Source organism: Antedon bifida, chromosome 9 (assembly GCF_963402885.1).
Source record: "Antedon bifida chromosome 9, ecAntBifi1.1, whole genome shotgun sequence".
Classification (NCBI taxonomy): Eukaryota; Metazoa; Echinodermata; class Crinoidea; order Comatulida; family Antedonidae; genus Antedon; species Antedon bifida.
Window position 1 is genome coordinate 21629282 of NC_136234.1, and position 16675 is coordinate 21645956.

Sequence of the window (16675 nt, forward strand, 5' to 3'; positions counted from 1 at the left end):
TCACAGATAATACGTCCCCCTTTCCACCACACACCATGAGGCGACAACATCAATGCATCTGGTGATGTGGTGGGAACGACCCCAAAAGGCTGTGGCAGGGCCTTAGTGCTGAGGCAGGGAGAGCACATTTACCATCTTTTTTTTTTGGTTCTCGCTAACTGCTTTGATGTTTTAAATTTTATGTTTAGCGCCCTCAATTTAATTTATTGTAAAAAAAAAGGAATTAATTCTCTTCGTTACGTGTTTAGAAGAGAATTAATTTTATCTCATCGTAGTTTGGTATGCCGTGCGTTTGTTATGCAAATGAGCGTGCACATGTGCTGTGGGAAAGATGGTATTGTTAGTCATTCGCGATCAACACAAACACTGTTCAATTTTTATTTTGTTAATCTTTTACATTAGAATTGTAATTCTACCGTTACACAGTGTACTTTTAAATATCCGTTTCATGCAAGATATTGTATTGTAGGCCTACTAATATGTTGTGAATAAAAGTTTATGGTAGAATAAATAAATAAATATGTTTTAAGCAGATCTTCGAAATTAAAGCATAATTATGAAGTCGAGTTTTTTAAAACCCAACCTAAAATTCGCATCTGGATAGTTGAAATTTAACATTATAATTATCAAAGGTGATATGATAATTCTAATTGTATTATAGAAATATTAAAATTAACAAGTAGGCTTTTGTGTGCTAGCTCTGTTTGTATTTTTTGTTGAATTACCGCCACGGCGGCGTGCATTGCATGTCTCACACTTGAGAAACAATCACCATTGTATGGCTGGTCCTGAAGACTTTTATATTTCGTTTCATAATTTTCGAGGACTAAGCTTTCATTCTTAGCTCTGCCCCAACCATGGTGAGCTTAACTGGAGACTTAATATTTTAATTTCATATTTCAATAAATATTTTTATCAAAATTGTCTTTGCTCAGCCCCAATCATGGTGGGGTAGTGAAGACTCTTATATATCATGTTTCAAAATACTATAGGTGTCATTTCTGGGGACCTTGTAGCTATTTTAAACAGTTTGGTAAGCCCTGCGTTGTTATGCAAATGAGTTTTTGAATTTTTACTCCTTTTTTTTGGCTTTCGCTACATGTATTTGATCTCGTAAATTTTATGTTTAGCGGCCTCAATTTTAATGTAAAAAAGGAATTAATTATCTTCGTTACGCGTTACGTGTTGAGAAGAGAATGTATCTCTCATCATAGTTTGGTATGCCGTTCGTTGTTATACAAATGAGTTTGTGCAGGTGTAGTAGGAAAGATGGTATTGTTAAGTCATTCGCGGTCAACCGCGCCCCACCGTTGAATTTTGATTTTGTTAATCAATGTTGCAACATTGGTAGCGAAATGTCCGATTCTTCATAGTAGTTGGTGTGTATGGCCGCGCCGTCCCAGAATAAACATGTTTTAAACAGATAGTCATCTTCGGGTATTTTAAACAGTTTAGTATGTGCGTGCGTTGTTATGCAAATGAGTCTGTGCAGGTGTATTATGGTAAAGATTGTATGTTAGTCATTCGCGGTCAACACGCCACACTGGTAAATTTTGATGCTGTTAATTATTTACATTAGAAGATGTTTCAAATCATGTAAATAAAATATTTTCCGGGCGGGAAGCTAGCAGTTCCCCTCGTTTAGTTTGCAAAATTAATCTCGAAAAGAACTCGATGTGGAAAAGAAGCCCACCCAAGAGTACTAAAAATGAAGGAGCACATGAACGTGAGTGACTTTATTTCTATTTTATATCACTGCTCCCCTGGTACCAAATTGTGTCCACTTGAGCACAGTGTTTTATACGAAAAGATATTAAAATTTAGTGACTTTATTTCTATTTTATATCACTGTGCTCCACTGTGGCCAAATTGGGTCCACTTGAGCACATTGTATTAACATACGAAAAGATATTAAAATTTAGTGACTTTATTTCTATTTTATTTTTTTATTAAACCTTATTTTGTGAGGGTGACCCTAAACAGCATATGCAGACAGTCAAAAACATATATGAAAAAACGGATGAACTATGTTCAAAAAATGTATAATATATATGTACTTAAATACAAAAATATAGCCTACAATACTATACAAAACGTTCAGTTTTTTCTTTTGGGATTAAATATTTTTTTAGAGCAGACTTAAAAATTATTTATTGTTACCGCATTTCTTAGTTTGGTGGGTAGCAAATTCAGGTATGTTGGTGCTCTATAGATGAAGCTGTTCTTAAAAGTTTCAGTTTTAGGGAAAGGGGCGACAAATTTCCTCTCACTGACACTTCGGGTACATCGATGATTTGGAATTCTGGCAAGACGCAGGGCAAGGTATTCCGGAGCAAAACCATTTGCAGACCTGTAGGCAAGGCAGCCCAGTTGTAGATGCATGCGATCTTGGACTGTATGAATATTTAAGGTGTTGTAAATGTTAGTTCGTGGTGTGAGAGGATGAGCTTTAAAGATAATGCGAAGTGCTCTATTTTGAATGGTCTGTATTCGGTCAATATTCGATCTGATTCCCCAAACACTGCATCAATAGTCAATGTGTGGGAGGATTATAGTGTTATAGAGGAGTATGGATGTGTGTTTATTAATGAAATGACCGAGCACGCGATAAGATGGAGATGGACAAGCCCAGTTTGGAACGGAGTTTATTTACATGAAAAGAAAAAGATAAATTTGAATCAATGTGAATGCCAAGATGTTTCTGTTTGTCAGTTTGTGATATGGATATATACGAAACGATATTAAAAGTAGTGACTTTTATTTCTATTTTATATCACTGTGCTACCCTGGTGATAAATTGGGTCCACTTGAGCAGTTACCGTAGTACTATTTCTATTATTGAAGTTAATAAAGGCATAAATGGCGCTCCGTAGAGAAGTAGAGAATGCTCCAGTCGTCAGAATGACGCTCTGAATATACCTCTGACACGACGCAAATGAAAGTTCCTAAATAATGGATACTCTCTCAAATTCTTCGCTTTGTTTCGACAAAGACCAATTTATGAAGGTAAGTAGTAAACCAGTTCTTCATTAAAACATGTAGAAAATGAGTAACCCTGGTAAAAGCAAGCTAATGCTAGCTTACCTAGCTATATGCTAGGCAGCTAGGAGGAGCTGAGATAGGCCTAGGCCTAGTTAGGTAGTAGTACTACCGCCTAGTTAGGCCATAGAGGGTAGGGTATTCCCTAGACTGGGTAGGCTAGGCCTAACTAATTTAATTAAATAAAAGTAGAGAGAGAGAGGGAGGCCTGAGTAGGCTAGGCCTAGTTAAGGCGAGCGAGACACGTACAAGAAATTTGCATACGAGTAAACCAACATTTCTTTTTCAGGATGATTTTGATGTTGATGAATTTGTCGGTGACTGTCGTCGTCGTGTTCAGCTGGAACAACTCAAAGATGATCTAGACATTTACTTCAAGTCATTGAAGAATGCTATGGTGGAACTGATCAACAAGGATTATGCTGACTTTGTTAATCTATCATCAAATTTGGTAATATTATTACAAAATATAACAAAAACATTATAAAAATTAGCTATTGTGTTTATTTAGAGATACACTGTCCCCCTGAAGAAATACTAAAAAAAAAATTGTTGATGTCGCATAATAGTTATTTACTTTTAAACAAAAATTACTGAAAACTAAAAAAGCAATAAAGATAAACAATTATATTATTTTAACAAAAATCTAAATATCACATATCAATTATCAGTATACAATATTTTTCAAACCAAATACAGGACTGTACATGATGCAATGTTTGAATAATACTAGGCTAAAGCTCTTTCTACACTATCAAACTAGTTTTTTTTTAAGTGTGATGTGTGCAAATATGTCATTGCTATCATCATAATATTGTCCATATACATTTTTTTGTCACATAAAGTTTGATAGTGTAGACAGAGATTAAAGAAATTTTGCACTTACCCCAACAGTAAAACAGAGGATCATTTTAATTTTTTGTATAACTTTATGAATGTAGGTTGGAATGGACAAAGCAATCAATAATTTATCAATACCATTAGGACAACTGAGGGAAGAGGTTTTGGTGAGTTTATGTTTGTTTAATGTAAATATCCTCTAATTTCTGTCCCAATAATAACATGTTAGCTTATTAAAAGGTTGGCAATTAATATTTCTTTATAGAGTGTGAAATCTGTGATGGAAGATGCAGAAAAAGCTGTTCAACATAAGTTACTTGCAAGATCTAAAATTAGAGAAAAGAAGGTAGTACTTTACTATATAAAATAACATTTGGGAATTCAAGAATACTTAATTAAAATAACAAATTACAAAACATTAAGAAATTAAGACTTAAGAATATTAAAATTAGAAATTGGCGCAATCTAACTATTTTTTGTCTTGTTTGTTTGTATAAATGTGTTTGCCAAAATTAATAAAATAAAATAAAAGTAATAATAGAAAAATAGAAAAGATTATGCAAATTATGTTCTCTACAATCAATTGAAGATGAATCATTTTAGTTTGTCCCGTTTATTCAGATATTATGTTTGCCCTGGGTCTTTATAAAGTACTTTTTATATTTCTAATTTAGGCTTGCCTGCAGAGACTGATCAACATTAACAAATCAGTTGAGAAGATGGAGGTTATTCTTGGTATGCGTGGGCTGCAGTCTGCAGAAATCATTGAAAATGATGACGGTGAAATGTGAGTTATTTGTATAGCTGAACCTTTAAATTAAATCTCTTTGGTTTATAAGCTTAGCAAAGGACCTCCTTAGTGTTTAGACAATGCCTACAAATGGACCCAGTCTGGCCTGGAGCCCTACATAATGCAAGGACACTGTCAGTTCCTCCCTTTATAATCCCTTATACAAACAGAATGATATCTTTTTTTTATTTGACAGTGAGTTGACTGGTCAGCAGATTGAGAGAGTTGCTTCAGAGTTCAACCAACTTCAGTATTATGTAACACAAAGCAAGGGATTGCCACTTGTTGAAAAAATCAGACCAGTAAGAACAATAATATTTAGCTTCAAATGATAGTTTACATTCAATTAGAGTATTTATTCAAATTTAATCTAAATGATATTCCATAGGGGTAGGGTATTTATTCAAAGAGGTGCGTTTTTTTCGAACAAGTATGGTCATACTGAACACAGTGTATCATAAATTGTACTTGTTTTTATATATTAGCTTTTTGCTTATTTTATTTGCATCTCCATTGAGATCCAGCCACTGATACACCCAGACGAAAGATGACCTTTTTTTATGTGGGTCAGAATTCTGCAGGCAGTCAACTATTAATTAACTAACTATAAATTAATTTATATCCGTGGTCTAAGTGTAAATGAAGTATAGTAGTTATTGAACTAACACTATACCCTAAACACTTCCTTTCTTATTCATACCATATACTGTTTTCTTTGATTTTGTTTGCGACAATTGTTTGTAAACCTACAGAGAATAGCGGCTATTACAGTGACATTGCAGCATAGTTTAGAGCGTATGTTTAAGGAGAGTCTTCAGACCAACAATGTTGATATGTTACGTCAGTGTCTGAGAACATATGCAACAATTGATAAGATGCGTGATGCTGAGGCTCTCTTTAGAAAGGTGTCTGTAGCTCCATATATGGCAGAGGTTAGTAAATGAGTAATAATAAATGATACTAATGAATTTTCTATTGCAATTTGTTTTTGTTCTAGCATCTCCTCTGACCTTTTGTGTTTAAGTGGCATATGTTTAACTTTACCCAGACGTGCTTTTGCCCAGTCCGAGTTTCCAAATACCCATTTTTTCTGCCATAGTAAACTATAAGCTACCGCATGGTAACTTCTTCCTAATGATTCCTCTTGAATATAACTGCCTAAAGGAGCGACATGAACAATTTTACAAAAACTGTATATTTTTTATTCAGGTAATCAGTGAACGGTTTATTCAGATGAACCCTCAGGGATTAAAGGGAATGTTCAACAAAGTCATGGAGTTTATCCCTATGCACTGTGGACTTATACGTGAAGTAACATCTCCTCTCTTTAGGTAAGAACAAGAGAAAATGATCTTATCATTTCACTACAAAATGTGATGTGCCCATATATGGACATGAAGATGTCATATCACTACAATATTTAAGCATATCACTGTATTTACTTTTGTTTGATATTCCACTCAATCTAAAGCTCTGTCTACATTATCAAACTTTATGTGACAAAAGTATGTGATATGCTCAAGTATGGTAGTGATAGGCTTAAATATGGTAGTGATGGGCTTAAATATAGTAGTGATATGATATCATCATGTCCATATATGGGCACGTCACATTTTATTGTCACTTAACGTAATTGATAGTGTAGACAGAGCTTAGCAGCATTATTTACTACTGTTTTTTTATAATGGTTCTTTTTTGTTCTATGTAGTTCTGGAAGTGAAAAAGTTGTAGGAGGGTACAACTTTATGGTAAATGCTGTATGGCCTGAGATTGTTAGCAGCCTAGAAAGTCGTGTAGCATCCATCTTTGCATCTGGAAACCCAGATACATTTCATCAGGTATAGTGGTCTACTTTGTGAGGTTTTTTATCAGTTATTTTGTTTATTAATATTTGTACTTTATTGGTTTTTAATTTAAGTTCACTTTCTTGAAAAAGTACATTTTATATGTTTTCTTTTACTGAAAATGTATAGTATTTTAGAAAAAAATAAATAAAGCCTCATCACTATGTTACACTTTCGTTCTCATTTTAAGAAAAACATTTAATTTTGTGCTCATTATTTATAGAAATACTTAATAAGTATGGAGTTTGTTGACAAGTTTGAGAGGGAGTGTGGATCACAGAGTAGTGTTAAAAGGTTACGTGCTCATCCAAGCTATAACACCTTTATGTCAAAATGGAGTCTTCCTGTCTATTTCCAAATAAGGTAAGATTCATGTATATAATTGTAACTAAATCAACATTTTATTTTCACTGTACAGACTGACTACTCATCTAAATCATCACCAAACCACATGACCTGTAAATATACTTTAAATTTACTTTTGTATTTGTTTTGTTAGATTTCAAGAGATTGCTGGTTCTGTTGAGACAGCCTTAATGAATCCATTTAATACAGCTACTGGTATGTTTATAATACAAGAAATCTAAATTTAGACTTTATATATAATTTGTAATAATTCTATTTTTCACTGGTCATCATGGTATTGTGTGTAATTATTCACCCATTAAACTCATAGACGTTCATTGTATGCATTCTAATTTTTCAGGAGATAATGGATTTAAGCTATCAGCATTTGATGCTATATGGAATGCAATACAAATGTGTTGGAAAGATCAGGTGTACATAACCCCATTAGCTCATCGTTTCTGGAAGCTAACTTTACAAATTATTCTGAGATGTACCACTTGGATTTCTGAGGTTAGCGAAAAAGAGGTTTGTATATTTATTTATTTCATACACAGCAAGTAACTTGCCAATTACAGGATAAACTATATCATAAACTCTTGGAAAAATTTTAGCTGCACTAAGCTGTCAATAATATCCTAATTTTTATTTTATAGATGAACGACAAACCAACGAATACAGATGACCAAGCATTTTCAAGTGATGGAGACAGGGCTACAGATGACAAAAGTCCGCCAGTTACCATGGCACAAATGATATTTCTTATTGGAGACGTTGACAAACTGTATGAAAAGGTAATTATTTGTCAACACAATGATTGACATTGTTCCTGTTAAATGTCACTCATTTGAAAATAATTAATTAAAGAAAAAAAACATATATATTTTTATTACCCTTTTTTCTCTTTTGTGGTGACAGCCCACTTTTATTGCACATGTGATAAACATTATTGATAATGATAGTCAACGACCTATGTAAAAAAATGTGCCTTCATGTGCAAATCATGGGGAAAGTGTAAACTGTGTTTTATGAATATTTGAAGCATGCTGGTTATAAAAACCCATGTTTAAAATTCATCTTTGACCTCAATTTGAATATTTTGACCCATTGATTACAATCATTAATTAATTACACATTGACTACTTAAATATTATGTTAATTTGCAGTTACCGTCAATGCTTACCGAGTGCATTCAAGTCAAGTTATCTAGTATTTGTAAAGACACTTCATTTCTAACAGGTTTGTATTGTTTTGAGTTATTACCTTTTAATCTACTAGATAGCTAAATAATCATGTGAAATAATAATAATACTTATACAGTGCACAAATGCACAAAAGTGCTCAAGGCACTTAAAGGGTAGGGAGTGAAAAGGGTAGGAACTCCACCAAATGGCCACCATATATTATTTAATATTGATAAAATATAATATTATGAAGAACCACATAAATCATAACACATATTTTGTTTAAATTTTTTACAGTTTTCTATAATTCAGACACAATTTTCCCTACAGTTTTATCTTATCATATCATAATTTATAAATACCAGTATTAAGAAATGTTTGTCAAATCTCTCTTTGTAAGTAGTTGAAACTCATTAGAATTGTTATTTTATTACTTAGAATCATTTGAAGAAGCTAGAAGTAAACTAATTGAGTTACAAGATTCATTTTGTTCATTCATTGTAAAACAAGTTTGTGGCTTGTGTTCAGCGCACCTTAAATCAGCCAATGATATTCCACGATTGTACCGAAGAACTAATCGTGAGGTAAATATGTGTTGTTATTTGCATTGAAAATCATAGGCTTACCTGAGCACTGTAGTGCTAGTAAATCATAGGCTTACCTGAGCACTGTAGTGCTAGTACATCATAGGCTTATCTGAGCACTGTAGTGCTAGTAAATCATAGGCTTACCTGAGCACTGTAGTGCTAGTACATCATAGGCTTACCTGAGCACTGTAGTGCTAGTAAATCATAGGCTTACCTGAGCACTGTAGTGCTAGTAAATCATAGGCTTACCTGAGTACTGTAGTGCTAGTAAATCATAGGCTTACCTGAGCACTGTAGTGCTAGTAAATCATAGGCTTACCTGAGTACTGTAGTGCTAGTAAATCATAGGCTTACCTGAGCACTGTAGTGCTAGTAAATCATAGGCTTACCTGAGCACTGTAGTGCTAGTAAATCATAGGCTTACCTGAGCACTGTAGTGCTAGTAAATCATAGGCTTACCTGAGCACTGTAGTGCTAGTAAATCATAGGCTTACCTGAGCACTGTAGTGCTAGTACATCATAGGCTTACCTGAGCACTGTAGTGCTAGTAAATCATAGGCTTACCTGAGCACTGTAGTGCTAGTAAATCATAGGCTTACCTGAGCACTGTAGTGCTAGTACATCATAGGCTTACCTGAGCACTGTAGTGCTAGTAAATCATAGGCTTACCTGAGCACTGTAGTGCTAGTAAATCATAGGCTTACCTGAGCACTGTAGTGCTAGTAAATCATAGGCTTACCTGAGCACTGTAGTGCTAGTAAATCATAGGCTTACCTGAGCACTGTAGTGCTAGTAAATCATAGGCTTACCTGAGCACTGTAGTGCTAGTAACATGTTGGCCACAAGGAGAATTCCCTCTTTTTACGAGCATGTCTGCAAGTGCATCTATTATGGTTTAAGAATAAGAGTTTGTTAGGTGTACTACCTGTATTACCACAACCAATGAATTTGCCCAGAGTTTGGGATAATAAATCATTTGTATGCTTCCATTTGATAGGTGCCAAGCAAATCATCTAATTATGTCCAGAATGCAATGAAACCATTACAGCTGTTTATTCAGGAACATGGTGATGTTTTACAGGCTTCTAGGAAACAACAACTATTTGCAGATATATTTACACACATTGTACAAGAGTTAGTGGAATTGTTGTTTTAAATTATTATGTATTATATTTTCTGTTGGCACTTTTAGTATATATTTGTTATATGTGTTAAAATTAACCTGTTTATTTTGTCTTTTTTTTAAAAGTGAAATCATTATATTTGTTTTTTACTTTATTAAAACTGCAAAGTGTGATTTTACTCTTAATTTTATTGTTTTTTTTCTTAATTTTATTGTTTTTGTGGGACAATACATCTTTAATATAAAAATTAAAAATACTTTTTTTTAAAGATATCATAGTGTGTCATCTGACCTGTTGACCTCCGTAAAGAAGATGGAGGAGAGTTTGAAGCGACTAAAGATGATGCGCAAGAGTGACGTTGGACTTCCCCAGAGCAGTCAAGGGTTAAGTGATGATGATAAGATCAGACTACAGCTAGCCATTGATGTCAGGAAGTTTGGAGAACAGGTCAGTAAATAATCAGAGATCCCAACTTAGAAAATATTAGGAAGACTTCTTCTTCTTCCATTTAGTAGCAAAGTTTATCGTTGAAGGCTACTGCTCCACTGGCTATAGCCGTTTTTTTTGGTGCATACAATGTGTGGCGCATATAAAACTAATAAATAACATTTATGTACAATCCCTTTTGCCTAGTCTCTGAAAGATCCCCATTACTGTAGTGTTCTGTTAATTTACTATTGTATCATCGATAAATACTTTTTCAAAACCCGCAATAGTTATTATTCTGATAAAATTGTTTTTAACAAGTTTTTATTTTCTTTACAGATTGTAAGTCTTGGTGTTGAGAAGGACCAGGTCAAAGGTTATGCCGAGCTCAGTGAACTTGTAGAATCTCATGTCAAAAAGACATCGGACGAACTCTTAACAGAATTTAAAAAGATTGCAAAAGTTAGAGAGGCAGAAGAGTCTAACATTTAAATTATATTTCTATAAATTAATCATTAAATATAAAGAATTGTTTAAATTATAAATTAAACTTGTTAAAAAACAACTCAATAGTCTAGTAGACTTATATTCAGTAGGGTCTCTGTATTGAATTGAGTAATACACAGAAAGACAAGGTCTTTGTTTATAAGATACTGTGGTAGTGTAGTGCAACATAGATGATATAAAACTGGGGTATAAAGACACAATAATAAATTGGACTATATAAATATGAAAATAGTTGTATGTTACCATTGGTTCTTAGATGTTAGGCTGGGTGAAGGAGAATTCATAAATTATGGTATATAGAGAATTGTTTTATGTAAAATTTGTTACATTTTTTCCAGATATTACATGCAACATACTAACTAAATAATTAGCCTAAACTAAGAATAAAAATGGTCCAACATGAAGCATGTGGTACACCACAAGCATCATCTATCAATGTTGACTTACATGACTTAAATTCTTTTACTAACATTCACCTTTTACCAAACCAAACGATATGGGTTTTCAAGTTTTTGAATTAAAATAGTGTGGTTAATTACATTCAAGCTTTTAATTAATCAGGAAATAATTTGTTTGTCTTCACATTGATACTGCAGATGGTTTTAAATAAAAATTCATATACCCTAGTATAATCTGCGTGTTAGACTTAATCTAGTAGAGATTTTTGTGCTTTATCTAAAATTACATTTTAGCTGGAGAGCGGGACATAGTAGGAGACTCCCGCCATTATTTGGAGACTTCCGCCATTATTTGGAGACTTGGGTGGTCTGATGGTTAATTTCAATTTTACATCGAGAAAAAATTTAGCATATCCAAGTTATGATTTTATGATCACTATTATTTCAGCAACATCTTCATATTTCCATGATACTAATCTTCCATCACAACTTTGAATCAATCAATAATGTTCTTGTAAAAAAAACACAAGTATAGAAAGCATGAATTAAATATTTATTGATCTAAAAAATAAATAGAGTTGACAAAACAAAATGGCTAGAAAATGAAAGAATTGTCCAAGAAAAAAAACTAAGAATTGCACTAAAAAATTGTGTATCAATACGAAAATGGGTTAGAAAGAAAAAAACAAGAGTTTTACAAATAATGTGTCATACTATTCTGAGACATTAATCATCAAAATTAAACATAATTTTCTTTATAGAATTGTTAAAAAAAAGTCTAAAAATATCATGGATGTAAAATACTTGAGTATCTTCTATATCTATATAAACTTTTTTAAATAGTTATATACAAACATATACATATCTGTTCATTGATAACACAGGTTTTCCTTCAATAGACAGAGGAGTACACTGTATTGAATGTATAATTAAAAGAATTCATTGTATTAATTCATTAAACATTTAAAAAGCTAATAGAATATTGGCAAATTTTAAATTTTTTCCACCGTTAATTAAATTTGTAGTTTATTAATAGAAACGTAAATACCGTAATAATATATAATTTGTAACTATACTACATGTTTTAAAATAAGTAATTGGTTAAGTTCAAAATAAATTCATAATTTAAAAAAATGTCCATTAATATCATGTTTTTTTTGTAAAATATTAAATAATAATAAAGGTCCACTAAGAAGAGATTGCACTCAATAATATGTAGAATAAAATTCCTATAATAAATGTAAAGAAAATGGCAAAGGGAGATAAATAAAATGTTATAAAGTTATTTCATTTTTGTGCAGTTATACAACATTCTGTTCAACGCTCACAAAACTTTTCTTGGGCGCTCACAATACTTTTCTCGGGGCGCGGGACCAAATCCAGGCGTGATGTAAACACACACTCACAATGTAGCAGTGTGATGGGACCAAATCCAGGCGTGATGTAAACACACACTCAATGCTCACAATGTAGCAGTGTGATCGAGGCCTTAGTGTATTGAGCCTGCACCATGTAACAATTCTCGTTCAAATTGCTCGGCGGTAAACGTTCCATCTATCCGTTCAAAATCACGATTAAACACTGAATACGCACTTAGTTCTCCATAGCGTCTTGGTATTCCAACTGTCATCGTGATATACATCAGATAAAATATACTCAACATGAAGAAGATGACACCAAACTCAATGTGGATAAATAAAGCAAATAGTAGTAACCAGAGAAGAACCTTTAAGAATGTGGTATTAGAAATTATATTATTGTTGATTATAGCTCTCACAAGTCTTGTATTCTCAACATACACATAAAGATTGTCTATCCACCGATTTCGCTGAAATAGAAAAAAAAATGTAGTTTTAAAAAGATATTGTTTAATTGTGTTTGCTTTTTTTGGCAAAAGAAAAGTCAGGAAACTAAAATTCAAGTTTCATTTCTATATGAATTTCACTTGATTTTAACACCATTTCTTCAGCGCACATTCAACGGTGGATACACAATAAATAAAAATTAAGAACCGTAGTACTACACATAATGATTTCATTCAGTGTATATAGGCCCCCATACTACAGTAAATAAAACATCCCTCTCAATAAAGGCGCCCTAACCCCTGTACTCAATGACTCAATGTTCCACCGCATGATAGGTGTATGCTCACACATGTTTGTGTAACTTACCAATATCATTGGTCCTGTGGGTGTAATTGGTGCAGGTGTTGCAACTGGAGTATTTGCAGTGTCTTCTGTAATACCATGATGCTTTTCTGGGTTTTCTCGACGTTTTCTAGCTCTATATTCAGCCAACTGTTCTTCAATTCCTGACATTGCAAGGTAACTAACCTCTGTGACACAACTTTTATAAACTAATCTATGAACATAACACTGTAAATAATCATGTATCCATTGTCAAAATATTGGATTTGTATGTGTATAATAAATAATGATTTTAGTACAACTAGGCTGTACTGTACATTTTAGGGATGTACTGTATATACTGTATACTCTACTTATATTTAGTACACAGTCACTAGTTTGGACTAGGCCTAACATACTATTAAAGCCTATAGGCATAGCAGTCCAGTACAGTAGCCAGGTATATTATTAATATTATTAGTAATATTACTGTAATTAAATATTCCTTCTTCTATTGCCGGGCCTACTAACTAGTAGTAGTATATAAAGTATCCAGTCCATTATAGACTAAGCCTATAGTTCAGCTTGGTGTAGAGCTTAGGGTCAGCCTACTCTAGGCCTAGAGTAGTCTAGCTAGGGCTAGGAAGGAGAAGAAGGGCCTCACTCAGCCTGACTGACTGAGGCTCACTCACTCAGGTCTCCTAGTCGTTCGTAGCCTAGGCGCGCCTAGACTCTAGTCTAAAATGATTCAGGTCATGTTTCTTTCTGAAATAAAATGTACCCTGACCTCCGATAAATACATTTGTGAAAACAGATAACAAAATAATCACCCTTTTTAGCCGTTATTCAATTAGCATCTTTTCCAGTTAGCTTCACGCATGATCTGGCAAAGACAACAACAAAACATGATCTGTAATGGGGATTTCCCTTTATGTCGTCATACCGATCCAAGAAAAAACAAAAATCGGAAATCCGAACTGGTTAGAAAATGTTATTTTTTGTTAAATGAACTGAATAAAGTTAAAATTAAATAAAAATAATAAAGAGACACAATACAAGTAGATTATGGTATTTAGAATGTTATTAATATAGCTTCATATGTGAAAAAAAGCCCCCCCCCCCCCCCCACCTGAATGATTAACTTTGCAGCCACCCATTGTTACAGTATAAACTCATTTATAATAGCATCACCTCCGACATGCCCATACGTATAGTCACAAATGTGCGTAATTCAGTCATAGTGTAGGCCTATCAGTGGGTACAGATACAGCAATCTAAATAAAAGGTCATTTTAGTTCTACAGTACTGTAGATGTTCGCACTCCATCATTTTATTATCTACTTCCTTTAATTGTCATCTAGATCTTAGAAAACAAAGTAGGCCTACAACATATTAGTTATGACTTGACATTAAAGAATGAAATATTCGATAGCAAAACAAAAACAACATCTGTTCGTAAGTCCGGTTATAATATTTTATTAATTACCAACACACATAGTATGAAAATATACATCATAAAAACAATTAGTTTCTAATTTCGAAATTTGTTAATAAAAGTAGTCATTGAAAAGCAAGCAACAGGTTCAGAATAATTGATTTGCTTGTTCCATCTTTATGATTGGTTTTCAAATCCAATCTTTATATACGGATTTACTAATACTACCTCTAATATAATTATCATGTTTAATGTCAGTGACGATAGGTTTAATAACCACCGACATTATACTGAAAACAATACTGAAATACTTTATTTGTCCATTATCATAATAAAATAACAATAGAAATTCATCTTAAAGATTGGCAAATATTAGTACGATAAAAAAACAGACACAGAAAGATAGAATACACACAAATTATTGCATAACTTCAGTTTTAAAATGCGGTAACAATTTTGGAGTTAAAATACGATACAAATGCATAAATTGATAAAAAGTTTTTAAAAAGTTTAGGCCTACTCGAACACTTATTACAAAAAGTATACATAAAATTGAAATTGTACTAGATAAACAATTTTAGAGACCGTCGAATTGCCAATTATACCCATTGACAATGGTTTTATAACACACCTAAGTAGATTCTTGTCATTTGATTGACGATTGTGGGTCACATGATATTAAATAACTGCACTATAGCACTTTTTCAAGTTTCGCGATGAAAATCCAATAGCGCCGCCAATGTTTTCCTTGGCTTTGGCGCGTAAACAACATTAAAAATGGCTCTGGTCTTTATAGCATTTTGCTGTGATATGTAACTAATTTAGTCCAAAAAAGCACTGAATTATTAGCTTTAGATCGTAAATAGTATGATTTTGATTAATTATTGGGAACAACTATAATTATGCTGACATAATTCACAGTAGGTGTGTAATAAAACATAGTATATATAACATGCTATTACTTAGAAGTCACATTTGCTTTTCAACATGAAATGCCTACAGCATCTTATTAGAGCGGAAATATGAAAATCTGGACTAGTCTATGTCTGCTTTATTAAAAGCATTTGATGCATATTATAGATCACGATACTTTAATCCTTAAGTTAAACAATTACGGTATAAAAGGCATTGTACATAGAATTCAGTAAACCATAGGGTAGGGCCTATTTGAACAACATAACCGATCGTAGTGACACCATGGGTCTCTAATAATAATCCTAATGATACTACCCTTTTTAAACATTGATAATAATTTCTGACCATAACGTGAATTACACTACTGTAGCAGGTTTACTTCTTTGTGAACAGCCTAAAAACTATTCATTATTATTACACCCCTGTCTTACTATAAAAAATGTTGACAATATAGATAAGCATATTTTTTAAATTAGTAATCAACACGTTACACGCGAATTTCTTAAATATTCCATTATCTTAAATTAACTATCCACTCTTATGTTGTGAGGCTTAATCAAAACAAACTCATATGGCGGTAGCAGTGTTGTAGATAGTAGTTACCATAATCTGTAGTTTCAAAATAAATAAACTCCTCTATATGAATACTTTTTAGTCATATGATTCATTACATCCCCTGATATATTGCAATTACGCATGTAAAGTATCGACATATTGGGAGACTTAACTAGCAAGGAACCCAGTAAATTTCCATCGACATTGCTGAGATTATTGTCACTAATAACTAGTGATTCTAACGCTAATCGAACTCCTCTTATTGAACACAGCTCTCTGATCATGTTATTAACTACGTTGCCTGACAGACTGCAATTATGCATGTAAAGTCTTTCCAACTTATGTGACATCATCAATAAACAACCCAGTAAAGTGCCATTAACGGTGCTGAAATTATTATCATTGATATCTAGCCGTTCCAATTGTAATTGAACTCTGCTATTTGAACACTTTATGATCATGTGATTTAGCGTATCACCCGATAGATTACAATTACGCATTTTTAGACACACCAGCTTAGGGGACATAATCAATAAGGACCCCAGTAAAGTGCCATCAAT

The 16675-nt window shown here is 33.0% G+C and overlaps 2 protein-coding genes across 7 annotated transcripts; one reads left to right on the forward strand and one right to left on the reverse strand.

The window, feature by feature from the left end:
* The first annotated feature begins 1604 nt into the window (after positions 1-1604).
* Positions 1605-11569, forward strand: LOC144851438 (conserved oligomeric Golgi complex subunit 2-like). 4 transcript variants are annotated; one of them, XM_078708906.1, is made up of 18 exons: positions 1605-1726; positions 3329-3490; positions 3981-4046; positions 4145-4225; positions 4554-4666; positions 4866-4971; positions 5422-5601; positions 5879-6000; positions 6378-6507; positions 6737-6876; positions 7013-7074; positions 7220-7386; positions 7515-7652; positions 8025-8097; positions 8481-8626; positions 9627-9763; positions 10023-10200; positions 10519-11569. In XM_078708906.1, the coding sequence occupies exons 1-18, from the start codon at positions 1709-1711 to the stop codon at positions 10669-10671; spliced, it is 2172 nt and encodes a 723-aa protein (XP_078565032.1). In that variant the 5' UTR covers positions 1605-1708; the 3' UTR covers positions 10672-11569. The 4 variants fall into 4 exon arrangements, with proteins under 4 accessions (XP_078565032.1, XP_078565031.1, XP_078565030.1 ...); XM_078708905.1 differs by lacking the exon at positions 1605-1726 and adding an exon at positions 1781-3006 and having other exon boundaries at positions 7220-7371; XM_078708904.1 differs by lacking the exon at positions 1605-1726 and adding an exon at positions 1783-3006.
* A 47-nt stretch (positions 11570-11616) lies between these two features.
* LOC144851452 (SAYSvFN domain-containing protein 1-like) lies at positions 11617-14131 on the reverse strand. Of its 3 annotated transcripts, XR_013614181.1 has the most exons (4): positions 14041-14131; positions 13256-13459; positions 12521-12912; positions 11617-12467 (listed from the first exon to the last, which is right to left on the reverse strand). XR_013614181.1 is itself a non-coding variant. In XM_078708939.1 (3 exons), the coding sequence occupies exons 2-3, from the start codon at positions 13400-13402 to the stop codon at positions 12574-12576; spliced, it is 486 nt and encodes a 161-aa protein (XP_078565065.1). In that variant the 5' UTR covers positions 13403-13459; positions 14041-14131; the 3' UTR covers positions 11617-12573. The 3 variants fall into 3 exon arrangements, 2 of the variants coding, with proteins under 2 accessions (XP_078565065.1, XP_078565066.1); XM_078708939.1 differs by having other exon boundaries at positions 11617-12912; XM_078708940.1 differs by having other exon boundaries at positions 11617-12912; positions 13256-13445; positions 14041-14089.
* Between the last annotated feature and the right edge of the window lie 2544 nt (positions 14132-16675).

Excerpts from the sequence above, each read along its gene's own strand:
- LOC144851438 (XM_078708904.1), top strand. The coding sequence starts at position 2,953 with ATGGATACTCTCTCAAATTCTTCGCTTTGTTTCGACAAAGACCAATTT. Across the intron at positions 4,047-4,144 it reads AACTGAGGGAAGAGGTTTTG|AGTGTGAAATCTGTGATGGA; the intron begins GTGAGTTTATGT and ends ATTTCTTTATAG. Across the intron at positions 5,602-5,878 it reads TAGCTCCATATATGGCAGAG|GTAATCAGTGAACGGTTTAT; the intron begins GTTAGTAAATGA and ends TTTTTTATTCAG.
- LOC144851452 (XM_078708939.1), bottom strand. The coding sequence starts at position 13,402 with ATGTCAGGAATTGAAGAACAGTTGGCTGAATATAGAGCTAGAAAACGT. Across the intron at positions 12,913-13,255 it reads CCACAGGACCAATGATATTG|CGAAATCGGTGGATAGACAA; the intron begins GTAAGTTACACA and ends TTTCTATTTCAG.